This window comes from Hyaena hyaena, unplaced genomic scaffold (genome assembly GCF_003009895.1).
Source record: "Hyaena hyaena isolate Hyena2069 unplaced genomic scaffold, ASM300989v1 scaffold_894, whole genome shotgun sequence".
Taxonomy (NCBI): domain Eukaryota; kingdom Metazoa; phylum Chordata; class Mammalia; order Carnivora; family Hyaenidae; genus Hyaena; species Hyaena hyaena.
This window is the reverse complement of record NW_024081526.1, coordinates 418,875-446,709: the sequence shown is the minus strand read 5'-3', so window position 1 is coordinate 446,709 and position 27,835 is coordinate 418,875. Positions and strand designations below refer to the sequence as shown.

General features: G+C 38.5%; 1 protein-coding gene across 1 annotated transcript in view; it reads right to left on the bottom strand.

Moving 5' to 3' along the window:
• GORASP2 (golgi reassembly stacking protein 2) overlaps window positions 1-27,228 on the bottom strand; it is a 31,952-nt gene extending 4,724 nt beyond the window's left edge. Inside the window, exons 1-7 of the mRNA XM_039220479.1 lie at window positions 27,031-27,228; window positions 10,379-10,459; window positions 8,864-9,067; window positions 7,888-7,974; window positions 7,110-7,240; window positions 4,055-4,187; window positions 1,563-1,686 (exon numbers count right to left, since the gene is read on the bottom strand). Coding sequence (XP_039076410.1) covers window positions 1,563-1,686; window positions 4,055-4,187; window positions 7,110-7,240; window positions 7,888-7,974; window positions 8,864-9,067; window positions 10,379-10,459; window positions 27,031-27,093 — 823 coding nt within the window. The 5' untranslated portion in view covers window positions 27,094-27,228. The remainder of the gene's footprint in view (window positions 1-1,562; window positions 1,687-4,054; window positions 4,188-7,109; window positions 7,241-7,887; window positions 7,975-8,863; window positions 9,068-10,378; window positions 10,460-27,030) is intronic.
• Window positions 27,229-27,835: the final 607 nt, after the last annotated feature.

The window sequence follows — 27,835 nt, the reverse complement described above, 5'->3', positions numbered from 1 at the left end:
GTGGCAGGAACAAATTGTGCCTAAAAGTATGAAGCAACCCTTTTCATATAGTTCATGTATTTACTTTTACGAAGAAACTGGAGGCACGTAAAAGTAGAAGAGAGTTGTTTGCTTTCATCAGACTCTCTAGAAAGTTGGTTGCCTACTATGTTTACTCATTCCAGCTTTTGGAAGGCACCAACGGTATATATGTTAGCCACTGATCTAGGCAGTGAGGCACTCTAAAGCATGAAGAAATTAGAAATCACTAGCTTTAGGATATATTCTAATAAGGGATATATTCGAAAAAGGACACAGATATTGAACAAGTAAAATGGCCAACATGTAAAATGGTGGGAGTTCTCTGCAGAAAAACCAAGCAGGGGAAGAGACAAGAAATATGAAGTGTGAGGGAGTGTAGCAAAAAGGTCACACTGATTAATGCTAATTTCATAATCCAAAAATTTTCAAAGGAGTTTTCTTAAGACACTTTAATGTTTCTACAGTTGCTGCTTAGGTTACTTTGCAGCAAATTACTTAAAAGCAAAGATAGGTAAGTAAATGCCTAACAAAAAGTGGGTCCTCACATGTCATGTTGCGAGAATATTCAATTTTTAAATTGATTTACTCAGAGTGAAAATGTTGATTTCAGTCTCTTCTGAGCAATTGCTTTATTTACATTTCTATCCTTTAATATTCAAGAAGCCATTTCTCTACAGTGTAATAAGCCCTGGGATTTTAGTGCATGTGCTTTTAAGACAACACAAGTGTAACCATAATGTAGCGAGGGAAGAACTGGTCTGCTCCCATGGCAGTTACACCAAGCCACCTCTACTAAGTCTATTCTGGGATAAACTACAGGACCGTCTGATGGAATGTAAGGAAAAAACCCCCAGTATAAAAAAAGTCACAGAAGCCATGCAGAGTGCATGAAATGTCTACATGAGGCAAATTCATAGAAACTACGTAGATTAGGAACTGTCTAGGCCTGAAGGGCTGGGGGAAAATAGTGAATGACGGATACTGGGTATAGGGTTTCTCTGGGTGTAATGAAATGTTCTAAAATTGATTGACATGATAGTTGCACAAATGCACAAATACATTGGAAATAGTCTCACTGAATTGTATACTTTAAATGGGTGAATTGTATGGTATGTATATTATATCTCAAAAAAGCTACTGGAATAAAAACTAAAACAAAAACTAACTACATTAGGTAGAACAAGAAATAAGGAAAAGGAGGAAGACATGCACATGTTCCCTAAGAAGACTGAACCCCTAGGGAGAGAATGCTATCCTGCTCACTTTGGGATCTCCGGTGTTTACTATCCAGGGGTACTGCAAACATCTGTTGAGGAAACAGAGCAGTAAACAGAATTTAAAGGTACAGTCCTGATTCTACAACTTGTCTAATCTAAGAGAAGCCCAGGCTCTAAAATACACTGAGAAGAGGTTTAAATGTAGGGCATATTTACAGTTTTCAAAGTACATTGGCATTAATTTTTAAAATCTACAGCTTGAAGCAGAAAAGCATTATCATGTAAAACAAAGTAGGTTGAAAGAGAATAGATTTTTCTACTCACCTGTACTGAGAACATTACTGACAGCTGGTGGAGTTGAGCTAATAGAAAGTCCAGACAAACCCTGTTCAATTTCTGTAGTTCCTGGTGGTGACAAAGATGGGGGATTAACTGAGGACAGCTGGACCTGCCAAAAGAAAAGAAAAGAGAAAGGGAAAAGGAAAGGGAAAGGGGAAAGGAAAGGGAAAGGGAAAAGGAAAGGGGAAAGGAAAGGAAAAGCAAAGAAAGAAAATTACTCATTTATTTCAAAGAAAATATACATACTGCTGTCACTGGTCCTAAAGATACTTTTTTTTTTTAAGTTTTTATAAATTCCAGTTACTGATACAGGGTAATATTAACTTCAGGTGTACAATACAGTGATTCAGCACTTCCAGATGACACGTGGTGCTCATCACAAGTGCACGCCTTAATCCCCATCACCTACTTAACCCACCCCCGGCCCTCCCCTCTGGTTACTGTCAGTTCTCTACAGTTCAGAGTCTTGGTTTGCCTCTTTTTCTTTTTTGCTTGTTTGTTGTGTTTCTTAACAGATACCTTTTTTGATCATACTGTCAGTTTTCACCTGGCACTTCTGCCTTCAGAAACTCCTTCCTATTTTTGTTATGTGAAGGACCACGTGCTATAAACATCTCCCCGTCCTGTCACCTCCAGTCTCTTGACACATGGCATTTCCCCCATTACACACACTGTTCTAGCTACTTCCACACCAGGAGAAGATTCTACTCTTGCCTCCTTCATAGCTGTCCAAAAATCATTTTATTCCACCTCGAAAACACTGCTTTTCTCTTCTCTGAGTTGTCAGTTTTTAACTTTCATTGTTCATGGGAGAGGTCAGCTTGAAGTTTTAATGCTGTGATGAGTTCTTAAAAGTTTCTCGAGATGTCTAACTCTCATGAGCCCACCTTATCTTTTCTCATCAATGAATGAATGTGGCAGCCAGACCTCCACCTTCTTGGGTGGGGGAGGGAGAAGTCTATATGGAGTCTATGGATGGGTGGATGAGTGGTTTCATCTCTGGATACTACAACTTCTGCCAGCTCCAGTGCCCTCTGGCCCTTTTCCCTAGCTGCCATTTCACCCTCTGGTCTTCTCAGACTGCCCACAGAGGAGAATCTGGGGCAGAAATCACAGATGAGGAGCAGCAGATACAGTGGCAGGAATCTAAACACATAACTACATGGGCTCTGACTGTCAGCCAATGGCAGGGGTGAAGAGTGAGGAAAGGTTACACTTCTCTGTAGCATTTTTTCCACTTTCTCTAGAATTGATGACAGTGGTGGCAACCCTTTCTTTACAGCTGTAGCATTTTCCTTCTGGATGTTTGGTTTTTATTTAGTCATGCAGACAAAAATTAACTGTCCTTTGAGGCTTTCAGAGAAAACATTTTAAAAGCCTCTAAGGGGGCACCTGGGTAGCTAAGTTGGTTAAGCGTCCAACTTTGGCTCAGGTCATGATCTCACGGTTTGTGAGTTCAAGCCCCATGTCGGGCTCTGTGCTGACAGCTCGGAGCCTGTAGCCTACTTCGGATTCTGTGTCTCTCTCTCTCTCTCGACCCTTCCCCTACTCATGCTTGGTCTCTGTCTCTCAAAAATGAATGTTAAAAAAAAAAAAAAAAGTAAAAGCCTCTAAGCCTGGGGTGCCTCGGTGTCTCAGCTGGTTAAAAGTCCAACTCTTGTGGCTCAGGTCATGACTGGGCTCTGTGCTGACAGTGTGGAGCCTGCTTGGTAGTCTCTCTCCCTCTCTCTCTGCCCCCTCCCCACTCTTGCACTCACTTTCTCTCTCAAAATAAATAAATAAGCATTAAAAAATAAATAAAAAATAAAAGCCTATAAGCCTGTACAAATACCTTATCCACAAAAAGCCTCACTCTGATCTTGTAAGCGTCTCCACACAGCATCTTGCTTTGCTTTCCAGTTCAGTTTCTTGAAAGAGTAAGCACCAGCTCTCGTCATCACCTTACCACCATTTGCCCTGCATCCCCTGTGACTTGATCTCTGCACCCCGCCAGTCTCTGAAAGTGCTCCAGCCCAGGACAGGTGCTTGTCGCTCCTTCTCTAACCTGACTCCTCTGCAGCACCTCACATAGCTGACATGCCTATTTTTCTTGACGCTTTGTCCTCCCCTTCCTCTGCTGGATCCCTGTTCTTTCCTGGATCCCCTTTCTGCCCATCCATTTAAATATTAGGAATGTTCAAGATCCCAATCGCAGTCCTCTGACCCACCAGGCCCAATCCCTCAACAATTTTTATCACTGCTCATTGGGTTAAATTTGCTGATGACTCTCAAATCTGTATCTCTAGCCTTTCCTCATTCCTGAAATCCAGATCCATAGGCTATCCATCTGCATACCCTATAGGAATTTGAAATTCAACATGGTCGACACTGAACTCATCACCTACCCTATCTTCATTACTGCTACTACCATACACACTGACACTTGACTCGTTTTAGTGGAAACTGTATGACGTCATCAGGTAGTAAAGTTTTCTTACCTCCGTAAATCCGTCTTTAAGAGGAGTAATAGGTGTACCGGTCATCTGACCTGGAAGAGAAATTTTCTTCCCTTCTTCAAATGGGCGTGTTGGTATTCGATGCAAATAACCATATCCAATGCCACATCCTAGGCTATGAAAATATTTTTATTTCTTAAAGTTACTGTTATCAATCCCAGCTTGCATTTCTCTGAGGTTTTGAAATCAAAAACCAAATTCTCATTCTTTTAAATAATATCATCCTATCAGAGGTCTCTGCTGACCACCCTTTAAAAAACAGCACCCCTGTCCACCACAGACACTACCCTTACAGCTCCTTTATTCTTATTCAAACATTTATCATCATCTAACACACTGCACATTTATTTATCTGCTGTCTTCCCCAATAAAATGTTAAGGTCCTTAAGGGCAAAGACATTGTTTTGTTTACTGCCATAACAGTTCCTGGCACATGGCAGACACTTAATAATCATTTGCTGAATGAATGACATATGGTCTTTCCACCAAAGAGCTCTGAGCACTTCTATACGATGATGTCATTTACACAGGCCCTAGTTCTATTCCAGAGCCTGACACAAATCAATCCAAATTAATCCAGAATCCTCCTAATTCATCCTCTCAGGGCCACCGGAGGCATCTTTCTAATAAGACATGATCACACTGCTTCTTTTCAGTCTGCTAGACTCCCAATATTCCTTTTCTCTTCTTCCCTTTGGAGAATTTCTTCTCCACACTGTGTGCAGTGCTGGTGGGACTGTCAATCAGGGGACCTTGTCCAAACCAAGGAATGGCTCATAACTGAAGCCAGGCCAATCTACCTCTCTTTGCCCATGGCTGCAAATCTCCAGAGTGACAGAAAACAAAAACGGCTTCATCTCTTCAGTAGAATCCTAACGAAAACTGCCAATCAGTCCTTCTTCTCTAAATCCCTAGTGGTGTTGAATTCTGTCCTTCCCACATCTGATTCTTTAGCTGTTTGATTGTATGAGCAGCTCTGCAGCAATAAATCCATGTCTACTAAAGACGACAGTTAGTTTCTACTGTTTGGAACCAACAACCCTCCACCCGCCCCCCCACCCCCCCCACCCCCCCAGTACATTATTTCACAGTCCCACTGCCCAGGGTATATCCAAATTCTGTAGGACTTAAGGCCCTTCATAATCAGATTCCAACTTAGGTTTCCGTCATGCTTACTTTTATTTCCCAAACTACTTGATACTTTCTGAGCAGGCCATACACAGATATCTCTGTGCCTCTCCCCTGCCAACGCATCTACTATTTCTGTGGATTTGACCTCCCCACCAAAAGCTGGGAGAGCAAGCAGTGGTCAAATTCAGCTCTTCCTAAGCCAAATCTGACTTTACATTGACGCTTCATATTACAAAATTACTTGTTCCTTTGCTTACTTTTCGTCCCTTTGCTTACTTTTCGTCCCTTCTTCCATCGAATCTGTAATTCTCACTAAACTAGATCTCAGATTTAGAGGAAGAAAGTAAGATTAAGCAATTTAAACTGACTAATCACAGCCTATCAGACACAGGTGCATTTTAAAGCAAGGTGCTTATGAATCAAAATTAAGTGGTTGTAGAAAAGCACTGAGGCAACAGTGAGCCTCTCTGCAAACTCACAGAGAGCCCAAGACTGAAACTAAGAGAAATATGCTGTAACAAATAAAACTTGGTCAGTCTCTGAGGAAGGAATGAAACCCAGAGGGACACATCTGCCAGATGATGGCAGATTCTAAAAATGGTCTATACGCACCTGTCTAAAGCAATAGCTAATCGTGTCTAAACCATGTCACAAAGAAAAATGTCTTCCACAGAAAAGGAATAATTGCCTGAGTCTAGAAAAGAAGGCTCCAAGAATGAGAATGTAGCAGTATTTAGTCCACATAATAAAACATTAAAGAATTAGTGATGTTCTTTGCTGTTGGACTTGACCATGATTCTATGCTTACCAAGTACTCTCGTGACGCTAATCTGACTGGAGTATTCTTCTAACTGGAGAAGAGGTATTGTTCTATTATAAACTAAAAGCAATTCTAATAAATACATCAGCTTCTCTACAAATTTAGTTTATATGAGGCAGTTATATGACTCAGTCTGAAATGAGTCAATTTTGAATGCCTTGAGAATATCATATTTCTGTGTGTTTACTAACCTGGACAACAGATAATAACTTGATCAAGAATTGTCCTAGGTGGGCCAGATTCTTAAGATGATACTTCTATGTATTTTCTCAAATTGCAACAAGCTAGCATTCTGGTTGCAACATCCAGTTGGCTCCAGAATCTCAGATAGTGTGGGGAAACATTATGAACAAACAGGGACTTTCTCTGCCTACACCAACTAAGTCATCCTCTTACCAGCAAATACTGGAACTTTATGTGGAAAAGTTTCCAAACCCTAGGCTTTCCTAGAATTATGGCTTATGCCCAAGAATTCCTCAATTAAACAAGGATTTCAAAATAATGAAAAACTTGTACAATTTAAACAACAGTTGAAAGACTTACAAAAGCAAAGTTAAGTCCACATGTTTTGCTTTGGCTTTGTGAAATTAGGGAATTGACTTGATGGAACACTTCCGGAGAACTGATTTTCTACAGTTTGCTTCTGTGTGGCTTGATCCTGTTTATAAACGGCTTTTTATTGTTGCTCCAATTTTGCCTAACTTTTGGCTAGCCTGTCCACTTCTGAAAGCCAACAGTTCCTACAAAGTGCTAAGAAATTTCCCCAGCAGCTAGAAAAAGTTACAATTGAATTGTCCCATTGCTGGGAGGGGAACTGGGAAAATGAAAATGAAAACTACTTTATTAAAATAACAAAAAGAAACAAGGCTCATCACTCCTAGATCAGTGAGGAAAAGGACTGTAGTAGATATATCACACTACCTAAATATGTGCTTTAAAAAAATGGATTACTGGATTCAATATTCTAGGTCAGCTCTTTCCTGAAGAAAAGTATTATAATAAACAAATAACTTGTTTCAAAATAAAGGCAATCATGTTTACTGATAAGTTTATGCAATCATAACTTAGTCTAAAAAATGATCTTACCTGCCTTCTCCACCCCATGCGGAATTTGGTGTAATAATCACTTCTCGACAGTTATCAGTATCTGTATTATACACATAAAGTTTCAATGGTTTTGCTTCATGTGTTTCAATAAGACTGAACAGATCTTCAGACTGCAAAAGCATCAAGGAGAGAAATATTTTTGTTACTGACCTTTAGAACAATGGGTCTCAAACCTGGCTAATATCAGAATCACCTGGAAAACTGTTTTTTAAAGAACAGATTGTGGGCCCTGCTGTTAGACATAAAATTCATTCCTTAAAATCAATATTCCAAACAAGGTTTCAAATATTTTACCTAGCTCCTATGTGCAATGTTTTATGTTCAATTCTCTAAAGTCTAGTCAGCAAGTTTAGTATAAAACTTCTACACCCGAATTCTACATATTCTGTTTTTACTCTTCATTATTGAAGAACTGGTTATCTGGGCACCTTATTTTTTCTCTCCTTTTTGATTTAGCAATATATACTTCTACTAGCTAACTGACAAGGAAAAGGATCTAATACACCTGAGCCACCTTTTTCCTTTAAAAAGGGGAAGAGAAAATGAAATCAATAACCTAAATGGACATTTGATTTAGTCTTGAAGTATTTAAGAGATTACTGTATATCTCATATAAAAATCTGTGCAACTGCCACACATATGTATTATTCCTCACAGCTATCTCTAATAAGATAGCTCTCAGATATTCTGTTTGCAAAAGTTATCTTGATCAGCAAAGAACTAAATAACATTCATTATTAATAAACACACTAATTACCTCATTCATGACTGTATCTGCTCCAATGATATAATCACTGTGAGGTCTAAGACCTGCCAGTGCCGCAGGAGAATTTGATTCTACTTCCTAGAATAACACAAAAACACACCCCAAATTAACGTACATAAAATAATCTTCCAAACTTTACAGTTCACAGTCCTTAATTATAATGATTTTAAAACCCCTGTACTTCTGGGGCGCCTGGGTGGCTCAGTCAGTTAAGTGTACAACTTTGGCTCGGGTCACAATCTCGTGGTCTGTGGGTTTGAGCCCTGAGCTGACAGCTCAGAGCCTGGAGCCTGCTTCAGATTCTCCCTCCCTCTTCTCTGCCCCTCCCCCTCTAACACTCGGTCTCTCAAAAATGAACATTAAAAAAGAATTTTTTAAACCTCTGTACTTCTATCTTGTTAGACATGTCAGACACAACAGAATATATATATTTAAATCTCAAACATAAAAATCACATATTTAGTAAATATTTAAAATAGTTATCATTTTAGCTATTTGTAGCTATCTGCTTTAACAATTCTTCTAATGGATAAATCAATAGGAAAACAGTTCTTTGGGATCTACATTTGCTGCTCTTCCTAAGCTGGTTGTTTTTTTTTTTTCTTTAATTAATTTATTTTGAGAGAGATTGTGTGCGCGAGTAGCGGATGGGCAGAGAGAGAGAGTCTCAAGCTGGATCTGCACCATCAGCATAGAGCCTAATGCGGGCTCAATCTCACAAACCATGAGAGCAGGACCTGAGCCAAAATCAAGAGTCAGATGCTCAAGAGACTGAGCCACCCAGACACCCCTCTTCCTAAGTTTTAAAAAATTATTAATCCATATTTTTAAGACAATGAATTCCATTTTTTCAGAAACTAAAAATAGCCTAATAATAATAACACCTCTACAATCCAACCACGCTGAAGACAGCACCTTTCTACATCATTTCTTAAACTGCAAATAACAGCTCGTACTTTATACCTACCAATACATGCCAAACGTTTTCATTTGCCCCATCAAAGCTGCAGAAACGAATGCTCACTCCCAACAAGCCCTGGCCACCCCACATGTTACTTGGTGTGACGGAGGTCTCTCGAAGTTCCAGTGTTTTACTACTGTAGATAAGCATTTTGACAGGCTTTTCAACATTTGCTTTCAGTAGATCCTTAAGAGTATCATTGTCTTTATTCTGTGAACACATAAAAATATTCTTTCTAAATAAATAATGTTAACTATCTTAGTTTAAGCATCCTATGGCTCTACTGAAGTAACATTAATAATCAATATCCAACAGGCAAAGCGTTCACTAACATTCCCATGCTCCTTGAAGAATGTGAAAAAACAACTCCTATGTTATCAACAACTTCTGACTTTTTCTAATAGCAGACTACTGATTATGGATTTTGCAACCCAACATTATTTGAGGTGATCTAGGGCTTTAGTGATCAAATACCAAAATACTCTGGGGCGCCAGGGTGGCTCAGTTGGTTAACCATCCAACTTCGGCTCAGATCATGATTTCGTGATTCGTGAGTTCGAGCCCTGCATCCAGCTCTGTGGAGCTCTTTGGATGAGCTCCAAAGCTCAGAGCTTGGAGCCTGCTTTGGATTCTTTGGATTCTCTCTCTCTCTCAAAAATAAATGATAAATGTTAAAAAAAATTTTAAATAAAAGAATTTAACAACCCCAAAAACTTCGTATACTCCATAAGAAGTCATATTACTAACAGAATAGGTATGGCTTTGATTTTAAAATCTAGAACATTTACTGAGGTTGTAGTTTAATTTTGGACAGCACTCCTGAACATATGCTTTCCTTATTTATCAGGAACTGGCAGGAGAGAAAAATGGAAGCAGTATGTTAAATATTTCATCACATAAGTGAATAAAGACCATCATGTAAGGGATGCTGATAACGAACAAAAACTTAAAACTGCTATGAAAAAATAAACCAACAAAAGTAGCCATGGTCATAAGGATTTCTGTTGCTGAAATTATCTAATTTTTTTCTCTTAAGACTCTTACTACAGGTAAACTGAAAGCAACTTATAAAAGGTGGTTTTAATTCTGCATGTTTGGAACATAACTCTCTATCTGGTTCTAATAATATTATTTATATATCAAGGAATTTAGCTCCAAGAAAATGCAGTTATTTGAGAATGGGTCTTTACTAATCCACTTGTCAGTAACATACAAAAGTTTGGCATCACTGAAAAAACATACTTTTTCATCCTAAATATTTCTGTTTAAAAAAATTAAATATTTAACATATAAAATCTCTAGTAATTTTATTCTCCTAAAATAATTACTTAAGGGTGAGGTGTATATAGTATTCTGTATTTGACATTTTCATGTTTACTAACCTAATTTCTACAAACTGGCATCATACTTCATATAATGTTTGTAGCTAATGAATAAACATCTACCCGAGTTAATCTGAAAAATTCCAATTTCAAAACATTACAAACTACTATAGTCAAAACTACAAAAAGCTGAACTTACTAATCTCGAACCATTAATGGAAACAATAAAATCAAAGAATGGCTCCAGTCCAGCTCTATGTCCTGGGGAGTTTTCTTGTACCTGTAAAAACAAAAGTGCCAAAAGAGAAAAATGCAAATCTTTTTTAAAAATTATAAGCTAAATGTTAATAATACTTATCTCTTTTCAGTAAAAATAGATAATTTCACTAATAAGGAAAGAGGTAAAACACACTAGTTCTCTCATTTTTCTTCATCTCTCCCAGAAAATGCCCTTGTAGCTCCCTAAATTCTACCTATTCTTTAAATTCATCCCACATATGAGGTTCTTTCTCTATGGTTCTATTTCACACTAACTTCTATTTTGGGGCGTGGGGGCAACCTTCTAGGATGTAGCACATGATAAAGCAAACAGTTACTCATTACAACTAAGTGACAAACTCAAATTAATTTAGCAAGCATTTATTCCACGACTACCATCAGTGAGGCACCATCCAATTAACAAAACTAATACAGGAAGATAGCTACTATGTCAAGATATTTATCTATTAAGGAACAGACAAGAGGAAAGAGAGACAGAGGACACACAATCCTCTAATAACTGTAACACAAGACCAAACAGGTTAAGGGCTATAATGGAGGTACAGAGTTCTAAGAAGACTGATTGAAGAAGCTTCACAGGAAAGAAAAAAAAAAAAAAGACACGTGAATTGTGCTTTAAAATAAAGAGCTTTAGGGGTGCCTGGGTGGCTCAGTGGGTTAAGCGACCAACTTCAGCTCAAGTCATGATCGCACAGCTCATGGGTTCAAGCCCCAAATTGAGCTCTGTGCTGACAGCTCAGAGCCTGGAGCCTACTTTGGATTTGATTTCTTTCTCTTTCCCTGCCCCTCCCCTGCTGTGCTCTTTCTCTCTCAAAAATAAACATTAAAAAAAATTTTTAAAGGATACCACTTATAAAAATACAGAGTTTTAAAGGTGAGATGGATAAGGGGATAAAAGGGACACATGAAAGTTGAAATAATGAGTGAAAATCTAGAAGGGGTCTGAAAAAATGGGGATCATATTACAGTATAGCTACACAACAGAATGGTGTGGGACAGATATACAGAATTATAGATTTTGAAATCACAAAACCTCCATTCTAGGGGATTAAACTGAGGTCTGTGTGGATAGCTGGAGGGAACACTGCAGCTCCTGAAATTATAAGCAACATTTGTAGGAATCAGCTGTTTTCCAGGAATAAAGATCCATCCGTGGCTTTCATTAGATTCTCAAAAGGCTTCTCCAAATAAAGTGCTAAACCCACAGATTTTGTGCAATTCTTTTATTTACAGGTGAAGAAACCATCCCGTGACGTGCCTATGGTCATGGCAGAGGTTAAACTCAAAAGTATATAACTACTAGTTCAGTAAGGAGGCTGAAAAGAAGTGGAACCTGACTTATACAGGACTCTAAATGGAAGATTAAGACGACTTAGATCCTCAACAATTCAAATGGTTAGTATCCCAAATTTAAAATAGACTATCACTATTAAATTTTCTAAATTTACAGTAGTAAAAATATTAGTAGCTGGTAATGACAAAACAGCAAGAAGTTAATACACTTTGCATTTCCTCTAAAATATTTTTATTTCTAAGGACTTTTTATTCTGATTGATGTTATTTTAGACTGTCAAAAGTATCCTATGAAAATGAGGTTTGCATTGATATTTGCAGGCCGATTATCTGTAACGTTCTTAACAGTTCTAATAGTCAATAGTCAATTCTGAAGTTATACGAAGAATACATACACTCATTCACCCACACATAAATCTGGACTTATCTACACAGTAACAAATTTTCTTGCTTTCAAAATGGAACCCAGGCACCCAGAATACATTTCTCTAATATCAGACTCCTTAGATAAATGAAACTTAATCTTTGATTAATGATACGTTCATTACTTTTTGGATTTATGTTACCTTTTATTTAAAACCATATTATACTGGGGCGCGTAGGTGGCTCAGTCGGTTAAGAGTCCGACTTCAGCTCAGGTCATGATCTCACGGTTCACGGGTTTAAGCCCCGTGTTGGGCTCCGTGCTGACAGCCCGCTCAGAGCTTGGAGCCTGTTTCAGATTCTGTGTCTCCCTCTCTCTCTGACCTTCCTGTGCTCACGCTTTCCCTCTCTCTCAGAAATAAATAAAACATTAAAAAAAATAAAATAAAACCATACTATACTATCATTGCTTCTGAAGAAGTAAAACTAGGTGTTTTCATTTGTCACAGTAAGAAAGTTGTCCATTATAAAGATGGTTCCATGTTTACCTTACTAAAACTGTTTAATCTTGCTTTCTGTAAATTCTCTCACAAATCTGGGACTATATCACTTTTGTAAATTAAACAAGTTAGTTACATATCAAAGGGATTTATTATTTACAAGTATTAGCTCTCCTGAAAAAAAAAATCAGCTCATACTTGCTTAGTTTCTTTATACTAAGTTTTTTAAAATGAAGGATGTTTTATATTCTACATATCCCCAAGCAAAATGTCTAGAACTCAAAGTGGCAGACAGATTGCTCTTCAAAAGGCAACGCTGAAAGGAAAATAGTGGCTGGCTGGAGCTATTATGAGAAGAAAAGGGAGGTCAAGTCACAGCTAGCTGGGAAAGAGTCATGATCTACTAGGTGTGAAATGCCTCAAGTGTGAAGAGAGGATAACTGGCAGAGACCCTCGGAACCCCCTCACGGAGCCCCCTCACGGTCGAGTTTCTCACTTAATAAGGTCCTCATCTGATCCTCTAATTCTCTGAATCTGAATGTTTCCAAATGATCTTTTTTTCTAGAAACTAGCCAGCCCATTTATCAATTTCAGACTTCTCCACTGAGGCTGCCAAAAGTTTATCTTTCAGTTAAAAAGGACCAAAGATAGTACTTTTGTAATGTCACCACCAACTTAGAAAGTTGACTCCACACACTGATGCCTATCATGCCACCCTCCAAGTATAAAGTTTTACCTCTATTTGTCTTAAGTGGAAAGTTTCCAATAACATTAGAACTATTCTTTCCCATAACTCAAAAGACATTCACTAGCCAAATTTGAATTCTAAAAATAAATAAACAGTTAAATAATCCTTTCCCTAACTCTGATTCTTCTATTTGCATTTGCTACAAACATCAATCTCCTGTTTCTAATGTACCTTGAAATTAACTTCTTTCCTAAATTTATTTACATCATTAGTACCAGTACAATTCTGGCAACTGGGTATTTAATTACTAGTAAGAAGCCAGCAGAGGGAGCCCTAGAAAATATTCTCTTTGACCCTAAGATACTTAAAGGAAATTTCCTACATTTCATAGCATGAAAAACAAGATCTATAACACAGCAAATTAAACATCCACACGGGTTAAGTTTCTCTGGCAATATTATCCACTGACAAGAATCTCTTAGGCACCCAATCAGTCAGGCATCAGATTACCACTTCAATATTTTCTCCGTCCTGTAAGATCTCTCAATTGTTGATTCATCACCGGCTTCCTTCGAACCATCTTAATTAAAATAAACAAACAAACAAATACATCCCTGTATCCATCTATCTGGTTCCACAGGTCATTAGAATTTATTAGTGGGCCAAATATTATAGGAATTTAAGATGAATAAGGTTAAATTGGAAAGTTTAATAGTTAAGATTTTACAAGATTTGGGGTACCTGGGTGGCTCAGTTGGTTGAGCGTCTGACTTTGGCTCAGGTCATGATCTCACAGTTCGTGGGTTCAAGCCCCGCATCGGGCTCTGTGCTGACAACAGCTCGGAGCCTGGAGCCTGCTTTGGATTCTGTGCCTCCCTCTCTCTCTGCCCCTTCACACTGTGTCTCTGTCTCTTTCTCAAAAATAAATAAACATTACAAAATTTTAAATTAAAAAAAACTTGAAAAAAAAGATTTTACAAGATTTTGAAAAAATGCACAATATAAAGATAATAGAGTTCTAGAGCCAGACTGATTTGGTATTGAGGCATACTTTTACCTTATTAGCTGTGTGAACTTGGGAAAGATTATCTTTCTGGACCTCAGTTTTTTCATCTGCAAGTAAAGGATAACGTCATCTACTGTACAAGAATACAATAGATACTGAATGAGTTTATGAAATGTCTAACTAAGACTCTGATATATGATAGGAGTTCTACAAATCTTTTTTTTAATGATGTGTCTGGCATGTCTGATGCCTAGAACATTCTAAATCTTTCTTTTTAAGTTAATTTAAAGTTATTTTATATATGTACACATATACGTGCATATGTATGTATGTAATTTCTACACCCAACATGGAGCTTGAACTCACAACCCCAAGACCAAGAGTCCATTACTCTTCCAACTGACCCAGCCAGGCACCCTGAGGGGAGAAAGGGGGAGAAGTTCCTACAAATCTTGAAAGTCATCTTCCTAACTCTGCAATCACCACCTGAGGGCAAATCTTTACAACTAATGAATTACTGGACCTACATTATTGTTCTAATTATGTTTCAATCATCTCTCACCTCTTAAAAAAAAAAAAAGAAAGAAAAAGACATAAAAATGTTAGCTAGCAAGAGGAGAAAAACCATCTTTTAAAATACTGTCTCTTGGGGCACCTGGGTGGTTTAGTTGGTTAAGCATCTGACTTTGGCTCAGGTCATGATCTCGTGGTTCACGAGTTCGAGCCCCACACTGAGCCCTGTGCTGACAGCTCAGAGCCTTGAGTCTGTTTCGGATTCTGTGTCTCCCTTTCTCTTTGCCCCTCACTGGCTCACACTGTCTCTCTCTCTCTGTCCCAAAAATAAACATTAAAAGAAGTTAAAAAAAAATAAACCACTGAGGTAAAATCAAAGGTAAGATGATAGAGCCTTTAAAGAAATACATAGGAGAATATCTTTGAGATTTTCAAATATGAAAGACTTCTTAAACTGGATACAAAAAACAGTAACCATAAACTAAAAAAAATTTATGAATTATACTAAAACTACAAATTTCTGCTCATGAAAAGACACAATTAAGACAATGAAAGTATACAATACATATCCAACAAAGGAGTTATATTCAGAACAAATTGAGAATCACTGAAAATCATTAAGTGATAGTAAAACCACAATGAGATACAAGTTCACATCTACAAGACTGGCTAAAATAAAAAAGATAATAACAAAGGGATGAAACAAACCCTCATATATTAATGTTAGGAATGTAAAATGGTGCAGTTGCTGTGGAAATAGTTTGGCAGATCCTCAAATGTTAAACAAAGAGTTATCATGTGATCCAGTAATTCCACTCCTAGATATATAAAAAAGAGAAATGAAAACCTGTACACAAAATTCATAGCTGCATTATTCATAGCAGCCAGAAAGTGGAAACAACCCAAATGTCCCTTAACTGATGAATGAATAAACAAAATGTTACACCCATAGAATGACGTATTATTTGGCAATAAAAAGGAAGTATTCATGCAACAACATGAATGAACCTCGAAAACATTATGCTAAATCACAAAGACCACATATTGCATGATTCCATTTATATGAAATGTCTAAAATAGGCAAATCTACAGAAATGGAAAGTAGATTAGTGGTTGTCCCAGGGCTGGAGTAGGAGGAATGGGAAGTAGCTGTTAATGGGTATGGAGTTTCTCTCTGGGGGTAACAAAAGTATTTGGAATTAGATACTAGGGATGGTTACAAACTCTGTAAATATACTAAAAAGCCTGTGGACTGTATACTTTCAAAGGCTGAATTTAATGGTAGGTAAATTATATCTCAATGAAGCTGCTAAAAAAAATAATAACCTAATGGGGAAATGGGGAAAAGATTTTAGCAGACTCTAAACAAAAAAGGGTACTGATATGGCCAATAAATATGAAGATATGCTCAACTTCAATAGTTGTGAATTAAAACCACAATGTGATACTACTACACACCTACCAGAATGGCCAAAATGAAAAAGATGGAAACTACTAAACGTTCGTGAGGATACAGAACAACTGGAAACTTCAATTACTGCTGGTGTGAATGTAAATAAGCAAATTATTTGGCAATATCTGTTAATACTGAAATATTTGACCAAATTATTGCACTCTTTAGCATACCCAATAGAAATGGGTATACATATGTTCTTCAAGAGACACACAAACAGTTAATGTTCCAGCAGCACTATTTGTACTATCCAAACTAAAAACTACATTAATTCCCATGAACAGCAGAACAGATAAATGAACCTTGATGTAGTCTCTCGATGGTATAAAATAAATTAATAAAACAAAAGACCTACAACCATACGCAAGATGGATAGGTTTCACAAGCAGTATTTGAGCAAAAGAGGCCAGACACAAATGAGTACATATGATTCCATTTATATACAGCTAAGAACAGGGCAATTAATCTATGCTGTTAGAAATCAGGACAGCATTCACTCTGAGGGGGTTGGTGGGTAAGTCAGTGTGCCTGGAGAGGATGGAATGCTGCTTACGCTAGTATGTTGTCTGTGAAAATTCATCAAGCTTTACACTTCGTGCACTTTAAAAAGCTTTAACATATACTCCCCTCTATCCAAAAAGCAGAAATACAATTATTACAACCTAAGAACATACCCAATATTTCATCTACAAAGATCATACTTTGAAAACCAGCAATTAAATCTCAAAGGATTCTGAGCAATGGATACAAAGGCCACAAAGTAACGTACTCTAATGCTCATTTCAGGACCATTCTTAGATTCTATTTATATTTACATGGTTTGACTACCTGATTTCAAGCTACCAGCAGAGTACTAACCAAACAAAAAACTGAAAGAGATGATACTGCCACTTGCTTATAGCAAAAAATGATAGCTGGCAGAAAATGAGAATCATCAGAAATTTCAAAGATCAAAAACCAAAAGGAAAAAAAGTACCAGTGTTAACTTAAGCCACTTACCAAATTCTACCAAGTGAGTATGTACTGTGCACTTAGCAAAAAAGGTGTAGTTGTGATTTTGTCCTGTTGTAGGGAAAACAACAATTTTAAAAATGTCTCCACCATTAAGTTGTTTTTTAGAACTTTTTACAATTATAAAAATCTTATGTATTGTGTGTTGTCCAATACAGTAGCCACTATCCACATGTGAAATGTGGCCTGCGTGACTGTGGAAGTGGGTTTTAAATTTCATTTAATTTAAACAATTGACATCCAAGTTTAAACAGCCATATGTGGCTAGAGACTACTGTATTGCACTGCACAAGTCTAGGTGATAAGTACATGATACGTACTGCAATACAACACATGGACATCATCACAACGATTAAGATAAATTTTTTAAATATACGTAGCACCTATCAGAAGCATGCAATATACTTAAAACATAGATTTGCATATAACATATTCTTGATACTGAAAGTAGTAAATATTCTATTTTAAGGAAAAAGCTGACTCTATACATATCCATTCCCTGGGAGTTCTTAACAGGCATGTTGAAGTTACACTTTTTCCAGTTCTTCTCAGGCTTCATGGTTTACTTTGAACAACTAAGAAATACAATGTAGCAGCTGAAAATACTAAAGAGTAATTATGCTTACAAGGGAATCACAAAAGTAACTGTGAGCCAAACACAGACACATAGAATAAATTATGAGCAGTTACTGGCACTTACAAGAGTTCAACTTTACATCTGGAGGTTATCTTATCAAAATAAATTTCACGACATGAAATACTTCTTTTATAAGCACTCTAGAAAAAACAGCTACAATACACAAGATAAAATCTGCTAGAGATTTTTACTCAAGAAGCAAAAAATGAGAAGCTTTTAACAGAAATTGCACAGTGAAGGGGTATCCATCCCTATTACATAGAAAGAAATTGGCACCAACGATTAGAAGCTGGATTTGGAATCACCAACTATATATAAATTCTCCTTAAAATGGTGTCATTCAGTTACTACAGGGAGTTTTCAGGGGCTTTGTTCTGAAATCAATTTAGTGGATCATTATAGAACAGGCAAATGTAAAAATAAGAAAAATATTGGGATAATAAATTCATGACTTAGTAAGTCATTATTTTTCAGGAACTGTAGTAGTACACATGAGCTGAAATGAAAAATAAATTTCTTACTTATCTGTAATAAAAATAAAATTAGAAAAACAGCCCTACAAGATACCATTAACTCTTTTTGTCCAATCAACCTCCAGATAATAAATGCAATTCAACTGTTGGTTTTTCTCTCACCTTCTGATCCTGGATCGTTAAAAAGTTTTACCAGATTTAGCATGAATTTTCTTTGTGTACAGACCTCATTGTTCTATGCTGGATGCTTTCCAGTGAAGCATCCATCTCTTCTTCTGGGATTTAAAGTGTCATAGTACTTTATACTAGGTTTGGATCATTTCACATGAACCACTCTCTCTTTTTAAAATCTTGGCTTGAGGAGAGACGGGCAGCAGAGTAGAAGGGGAGAAGAGTTTGGGAAGAGTTAAACTCCATCATTTATATACTTCCAGCTGAGGAGTATAGAACTGCCACCTTAATGTAACAAAGAAAGGAAACTGCAAGGCTACTTTCAGAATACAGGAGATCATTAAACTAGGCATTTCATAAGGTGATATACAAAGATATACCTATCACATTGGTGGATGGTATGTGAATTACTCCTCTTGTTTTCTAACCAAGGAGATGTTTCCATAAAATGGGCTCAGTGGAATGTGTCTTTTTATTACTGCACCACCAATTCCTTCACACGTATAGTTAAAGTCCCTCTGAATGACTTTCTGTCTAAACCATCATCTTCTCTAGCTCTCAATTTAATGTTAACACTCTTACTTTTGTACTATTTTTAAAAGCACCAAGGATGTTAAATAAAAGTAAAAATTAAGTTCAATCCAAGTATCAATAATGATTCATTTCAACTATACACATAATGCCTCATGTTATATAAGTACATGCTTGAGTGATCAAAATGATGGGAGAAAACTTGGGGGTGTGATATAATAAAAATCAACCCTAAATGCTTCAGTTATAAAACAAAGCTCTTTTGGAGTGGTGGTGGGGGGAGCTCTACAATGTCTGAAAAGGGCCAGTGTTCCTGTTTGGGACTTGATACAAATATGTGGAAATTATTCTGCAGTAGACTAGAAGAGTTCAAGCTTTACTTGCTGAAACATTTTTTTAATGTTTATTTTTGAGAGAAAGAGGAGGAGTGGGAGAGGGGCGGCAAGAGAGGGAGACACAGAATCCAAAGCAGGCTCCAGGCTATGAGCTGTTAGCACAGAGCCCTACGCGGGGTTCAAACCCATAAGCAGGGAGATCATGACCTGAACCAAAGGTGGACACTCAACCAACTGAGCCACCAAAGCGCACCAGTTTGCTAAAACATTCTTACACGTTCTACCAAAGTAACTCAAAGAGCATGTTTTTCTGACTGACTCTAGGATGTAATTTATAACATATGAAGCAATTTAAAATAAAATTCTAATGATAACTAAAAGGAAATTAAAACCCATCAGTACATAGTACTTTTTTAGAGAAGGTCTGTGTATCAGAAAAATGATGTTGAAAGAAACTGAAGTCTGCTCTAAAAGAAGCAAAAAGTCTGACAACTTATCGCCTCGTTTTATAATCTTCAAATACCAACTTAGGCATTTATTTCTTAGGGAAAGAGAACTTGCTGTGTGACCTCAGGCAACAATCTTTCTGTGCTCCTTTTCTTCAGCTGTAAAGTGAGGAGGCTAACAAGATAGTTTCTAAGATTGAATGACGACTCACCATGAAGTAAGTCTAACTGCCGCTATCTATAGATCCTACAGTCAGTGTAGATCAACCCAACAACATTATTTTAATAGCACAGACTCTTTCAGTCATTTTAATTAATGTGTTTAGTATCACTGTGATAAAGCAATGAAAAGGGCATTTTCATTTTAAAAAAGACAAGATTTCCTTAAAAATAAAGATTCCTTAAAAATTGGCAGGCACATTAATAAAATTAATGGGTCACATCTGATTCAAAACTTATGTTTTAAACAGTAGTAATATACAGGGCTAGGTACATGGGTAAAAGTAGCTGCTGAATGATTGAGTAAACAGAAATGCTACCTAAAATGCTTAGAGGTCTATTTTAACCAGCACTGCCACTACAAAAGTGGTTGTCAATGGGTGATACAGTAATACAGATGCTAATAATAAAGGAATCAGCTAACATTTATTGAGCCTTTATCATACTCCAGACACTATGCTAAATGCTTTACACAGAATGTCTCATTTAATCCTTGGGATAACCAATGAGGTAGATAAGGCTGTTTTTAATGAAGAAATTTAAGAGCAAGGCCATCTGCAAGGCAGCAGTAGGCCAGAAAAAAAAACTGACGTGCTGAATGTTTTTCAAAATATTTTCATATACAATATCTACTATGGTTTTTTTGTTAAAAACAGGTAGAAGAGGCACTAGTAGTATCTTCACTTTTCAGATACAAAGAATGGAGCTCAAAAAGTTCAAAGGTTTGCCCAAGGAAACCCAATGAAGTGACAGAAAGGACAGAAAGGTCTAGTGATTCCCAAGAGTGGTCTCTGGTGCTCTACTATCAAGTCTCTCACTGTATTCATGTCTAAAAGATGACAAGGTTCCTCATTGCCGACAATGTGCTGGAATGCTCTCTCGCTGGTGCTTACAACAAAAACGGGCCTCAGCATCACTCCCTTCGTACTGCAGTAAATTCATGTGCAGTGCCAAGAGGGACATGGACAGTCTCTAGGGTAACTACTTTGGTTCTGCAAATTGTTTGGAGAAAAAAAAAAGTCCTCTTACTTAATCACACCTCCGAAGGCAATCTACGGTTATATTCTGAAGCAGGTATCAAACCCTCACAGGTAAAATATTTTCTAGTTTCGATGAACGAGTATTAGTGAATCAATCAAAATAATATAATCCTTTCAGCACAGTATTAAAGCCAGCAAAGTGAATGTACTGATGTTAAATAACTTATTCTAAGTTCGATTCTTATGAAAATTTCAATGGAATTATTCAAAAAAGCTCCGTCAGTATCTGACCCAGAAAACACTCCAGCCAGTGCTGCGTACTCTACTACTTACTGACCAGGACAGAAACTGCAATTACCCACCACAGTAGGTCTCCCCAAATAAGGATCCTGAGGACCCTTAAAAACACATTAAAACACGCTTCATCACAAAATCTGAAAGTGTACATTAACAGAGTTAACATTTTGTTCAAGGTCTATTAATATTAGGAAAAGTTTATGTCCAATGATACAATTTCTGAACCTAAGGTTCACATACATTGTATTCAATGGCATTTATGAACTAAAATAATCTGATTCCTACATTTGAAAGGAATTTCAAAAAATGTTTATTAAACAAATTCATAGACTTTTTTTTTTCTTTTTAAGTAATCTCTACACTCAACGTGGGGATTGAATTTACAACCTAGGATCAAGAGTAGCAAGCTCTACTGACTGGGCCACCCAGGTGCCCCTATTCATGGTTTTTTAGTAGAAGAGATCAACTTTGGGAGATCATAATCTTTAGGTGGTATTTATAGAGCTTTTTCAGTTATAACTTTATATTTGAAAAACATCAGATAACCCAACTGTTTTCTTTTTAAAAGCATTATTTTCAGAGTGAGCAAGGAAAGAAGGGCCTAGCAGTGAGATATTTATGTTCTTCAAATGGGGACATGAGGGGTGCCTGGGTGGCTCAGTTGGTTGAGTGTCTGACTTAGGCTCAAGTCATGATCTCATCTGAGTTCAAGCCCCGCATCGGGCTCTGTGCTGACAGCCCAGAGCCTGGAACCTGCTTTGAATTCTGTTTCCCTCTCCCTCTGCCTCTTCCCTGCTCATGCTCCGTCTGTCTGTCTGTCTCAAAAGTAAATAAACATTAAAAAATTTTTTTAAGTCTGAGAAACACTGTGTTAGTAAAAAAAGAAAAATTATGACTATCAGCTATTGGGAATTATCTTTCTCAAAATAAGTCCCAAGTTGAACTCTTGTAGGATCTCATGTAGATTAGTGAGGAACCACTAAAAAAGAACAGATCCATGTAACAGTAGATATGTCTAGGCATTCCATTTTTTCTTTTCTAAAGTTTATTTATTTTGTGAGAGAGTGTGCGAGTGGTGGAGGGGTAGAGAGAGAGAGGGAGAGAATCCCAAGCAGGCTCAGTGCTGTCAGCTGTCCGCGCTGAGCCCAACATGGGCTTGAACCCACAAATCAGGAGATCATGACCTGAGCTGAAACTAAGAGTTGGAAGCTCAACCAACTGAGCCACCCAGGTGCCCCAGTATTCCATTTTCCATGGAAGTAATTTCACTGTCACTTTCTCCTCTAAGAAATGCTGCCCGGTGTGCAGCCAATGGCCCTAGAGATAAAGGCCTGTTACTACACGGCAGACATACTTCATCTCAATGGCCTTTTCTTCAAAAGATCTATCACTTCCAAAATCTCTCTTGAAGGAAATGACAAGAAATAGTGAACAATTTTCCATGTTCCCATAGTGGTGTGAACACTGGTTCCAGAATGTCCTCAGATAACTCCCATCTCAAAGAATATTAAATGCAGAATGAATTAATTTGAATTTTAAATTTAGAAACAGATCTTATAATGGGCACCAATAAGGCAATTCCAAAAATGTAATTTTGAAAACAGTCTTGTGTGGTTCACTTGACAATTAAGGGAGAACCTAGGCAAGAATTCTGAATTCAACATACTTCAACTGTAGTAACTTCTAACCAAACTAAGCAGTCCTGGCTAACTTTTTTCCTGTCTAATGTTAAGATCAGAGGTGGGAATATAAGTGGTACTCATGATAAACATGAAACTGGACTTACTGCAGGAGGGAATCTGAAATATAATGCTGTTTTTAAAAGAGGGCTTCTAAACAAAAGAAAAAATTTGCACTACTTCACTTTTTAAAAATATCTTTTAACAATTTTTTTTGAATACACAAATATTTCATGACCACTGTGGAAATTTTAGAAAATATGCTGAATGGGGTACCTGGGTGGCTCAACTGGTTAAAAGTCGGACTCTTGTTTTTAGCTCAGGTCATGATCTCACAGTTCCATGGGTTTGAGCCCCACACTGGGCTCTGCGATGTCAGTGTGGAGCCTGCTTGGGATTCTGACTCTCTCCCTCTCTCTCTGCTCCTCCCCAACTTGTGCCGTCTCAGTCTCTCAAAATAAATAAATAAATTTAAAAAGTCACCATTTGCCAATAATCCTTTAAATAGCCTGGCTTATTACCTTCCCATTTCATTTTCCTGGGCACTTGAATGTACACGCACCTATGCAGACAGACATACCTATGGCCACAGAGTGTTGTGAAACACAATTTTCATGACTGTATACCATTTCAATCTGTGGTCAGGCCCTGATTTATTTAGCATTGGGTTAAAAAAAATTTTTTTTTAAATGCTTTTTTATTTTTGGGAGACAGAGCGCAAGCAGGGGAGAGGCAGACAGAGAGGGAGACACAGAATCTAAAGTGGGCTGCAGGCTCTGAGCTGTCAGCACAGAGGCCGACGCAGGGCTTGAACCCACGAAACGCAGAATAATGACCCGGGCCGAAGTCAGATGCTTAACCAACTGGGCCATCCAGGCACCCTGGCACTGGGTGTTTGGTTATAAGCCAACATTTTATAATTTCAGACTATACTGTACTTGAATATGTCATAGCATTCAAAATTTCTGTAAAACATGGCTAAGGGGCAAGGTTAGACACAGAAAAAAAAAAGACTAGGAAAAATACTTCAGCAGTATTTACCTTTAGATGATAGAATTACAGGTAGTTTAGGTTCTTTGTTATACTTTTTTAACTTATCTAAAAGATCTGTAACGAACAGATGTTGATAATCAGAAAACAATGCAGTAATATACTAAAATGAAGATCATTTGTATAAATATTAAGATTCAATAACTTGGGATATGTACATTTTAAGTGAAAAACAAAGGGGAGGAGAAGGCTGTGAACATATACTTACAGCTGCAAAGATTTTTTAGAAAAACTAAATGTCCATCACCATGAGGTGCTGCTTAGCTAAACTCTGGCACAACAAACTGCTATGGAGCTAAGTGAAAACAAGAGGCAGATCTCCATTTGCTACTAGTGCCAAGATGCACTATCAAATAAGAAGACCACGGGGAGGAACAGTAGGTATCATGTGTTCCCAACAATTACGGAAGGATACAAAGAGTGAAGGAGAACAAAATTCTTTTACCTGCATAAAACATTTTTGAAAAGATCCGTACGAAAGTACTGGTTACTTAGAGGGTAGGAATGGGGAGGGAGTTGGCTACACAATATGATCACAACCTGAAAATGTACATTAATACATAAATGCATAATACATAAACAGGAAAGTACATTGTTCACAGCAGAAAATCTGAAGCTATTTCAAGGTTGTCCCCTAAAAATTTTTAAAAGCGGAATCTACCAATGGATATAGAAAAAATGTAAAGTACTTGAATTGTAGAGACTTTGAATTAATAATAAGACAGCAGTGGAAATGGGTATCATTATAAATGTTATTTTAAAACCCAGTCAAACAAGTTTTTATAAGTAACGAGGAAATGGCCATGGAATCCTTTGTTAAAGGAAACAAACTTCTTATGAAATCATTCTAGAACTTGTTAACAGACCTGATTTTATTCCAAGGTTATCTTACCATGCCTATTCTAGTTTACAAACTCAGTAATCCGGTACTGGAATATATTACTGTACACTTAGGTAATAATAAATGAAAGGAAGTGTTTTTTTAAATATGTTCAGATTTAACATAGTACTTTCCACTCTAAAAACAAAGATAACTGGAAATCAATGACAGAATTAGGCACAGAATGGGTAAGGACTCAAAATCATTTTTAAAAATGCCCCTAAGTAGTCATTACTATTTTAAAGCTCTAATAAAGCTTGAATAAGACTTCATTTTTTGCAACATTTATTCTCCAGATGCAAAGAAACTAAGGTTGTCCCTAGGGATTCTGAAAATTGGATTTATAGATTAATAACACATCTGAACTACTGACATATGTATGAGCGATTTACTGAGGTGCACCTACGTAAAGAAAATATATTTCAACTTATTTTACGAGGAACACAGTCATGAACAGAAGTCACTCAATTGGAATCCTTTTGATGTACACAGGTTTCTAACAGGCTTTTAAAACTCAGTAACGCTGTTTTACTGAGTGCATGTCTTAAAATATCATGAATTCCCAAGGATTCATGGCCACAATCAACCACTGTGAGAGTCAGCTAGTCATACTGGATATCAGGCCCCAGGGTAGAAAATAGAAAACTCAAAATCAAACCAGGTAATAGAAAAGCACTGCTACTAACTTTCACTTTACATTCAGATCTGACATTTCGTCTTCAATTTCTCCCATCAGTATGGCACCTGGGGTTGGCTTAGCTGAAGGAAATACAAAGGTAACATGGTTTGTTTATAGATTCCCTTTATATTCTGGGAAAACCTTCCTTTCCTATCAGAAGTGTGGCGTCAAGAGAGATTTTCAATACAGTGGGGAGTCAACAAGACATGATAATCCTGAAGATCAGAAAGGGGCCAATCACAGTGCTATCACACACATATCCGAGTAATTCGGTTTAAGAAAGCGGTCTCACCTAAAACGTGGGATCTAAGGCGGAGAATGACTGTAAGCATCTGGAAGTAGTTTGTTTCAGTGAAAATGCTCTTGCCTGCAAGCAGCTAATATTTAGTGACACTCTATTAAGTCCTGAGATGGTGCTGCGGATTAGGGCCACTTTGCTGACAATCCATCATGTAGCCACTCACGCAGGTGTCACAGCACATAACCATCAATGCTACTTTTAAAGACTTCCAGTTCCATAAGACCCTCCTGCTTCGCAACAACTTAGGCTGCTTACGCTTACCTAATGCGTTTTGAGATACTATGTTTCTCCAACCTGGGGACTGAGGCTGCTTTCCTTTATTTACCTACGTTTGTTTTTTCAAACGTTCCTCTCCATTACCTCTTTTACCACCGAGCAGTCTTAGAACAGAACGGAAATTCCCCCCCCCCCTCCCTCCAGGAAATGTGGGAAAGGAGGGCTGGAAAGGTCAGGAGGGACCGAGGAAAGGAAAGAATCCTGCAAAAGCAAGTGAATTTAAGCCCGTCAAATCTACTATTAGGCCATTTCGTTTTCTGTTTGCCTAAATGACCTTTCCGGACATCCAGATAGCGCCGAGGTGAATTATCACCTGCCACCGCACCCCCTACCTCTAGTCTGATGAGTTCCAGGCTTCATTTTCTCAGAAAACTCAAATGCTACCTTCACCATCACCTCTTTTGCAGACTTTGCCCCCAATCCTTTCCTAACTTTGTAAGCTAAGAATTAAGAGGGAGAGGACAGAGAAGGCTGTGAGGAGGGAAAGGAGCCAAGGTTGTACCCCCCACCCCTCCATGTCTGGGCCGCCCCCTGACCCAAGTTGCCGGCTGCCGCCTCAGACTCCACTCCGTCCTCCCAGGGCGGCGGACCCCGGGCCCGGAGCGCTCCGGGTAGGCGAGCTGCGAGCAGCCTCCCGAACCGGACTCGGCTAAGGCAGCACCCGCGGTCTCCGCTCCTTTGCGGGGTCAGGCCTGGCTGTCCCAGGAAGGGGCCCGTCGGGGCCTCTGCCTCCCGGCGGCTGGGCCCCGCCTGCAGCCAGCCGTTCCCGAGCCGCCGTTCCGAGCCCTTACCCGCAGGACGTGGTAGCCTTCCGTGCCCCCGCCAGGGATCTCGACGCTCTGCGAGGACCCCATGGCGGCGGGCGATCAACGTGAGCGGGCCGAGATCCGCGCTGCTCCCCGCCCCCTGAGCACCGCCCGCTCCGCTCCTCCGCGTAGCACTTGGGACGTGGCACTCGCTGCCGCCCGAGAGCCGGGCCGCACTGCCCGACGGGAGAGCGTCGCCGCGGCACCCAGGGCCCCTGCGACGCCGCAGACAGCGCCACCTGCCGCAAATCACCGGAAGGGGCCAGAGCACGCGCAGGAGGGGAGGTGCTTGTTCGTGCTCGCGAGAGAACAGAAAAACAGTTTCTCCAGCTTCGGCATCTTGCTACGGATCCCTGGGTTGGACTAGCTTAAGCAGACGCGTTCCGGCTCGCCTGAATGAATGACTGCGTTGTCGTAGCTCCCCCTGGTGGCCAGAAGCAGGAAAAGGGCTGCCACTGAGAAGAGTAGGGGTAGGTCCAAACACAGAGCTCTTCTCGGGGTCTTTTCCCAGTTTATACAGAGGATAATAGTGTCTCTCTGTGGGCCGAATACGGCATCCGGCCAGCTCAACTCAGTTTCATAAGGGAAAATGTTCTGTTTCTTTCTTCCTAGTTGTGAGAACAAGATCAGAGGACCGGTCACAATCTGAGTGACGTCAGAGTGGGAAGCACAATTGGGTGCCCTTGGTGTTCCACCTCCTGCTGCTGGGTTTCCCACTTACTAGGAAACCCTCGTAGCCAAGTTGTATTCACACTTTTCCTACTCCGTTGCTCTTTTTTCCCTCTCCCTA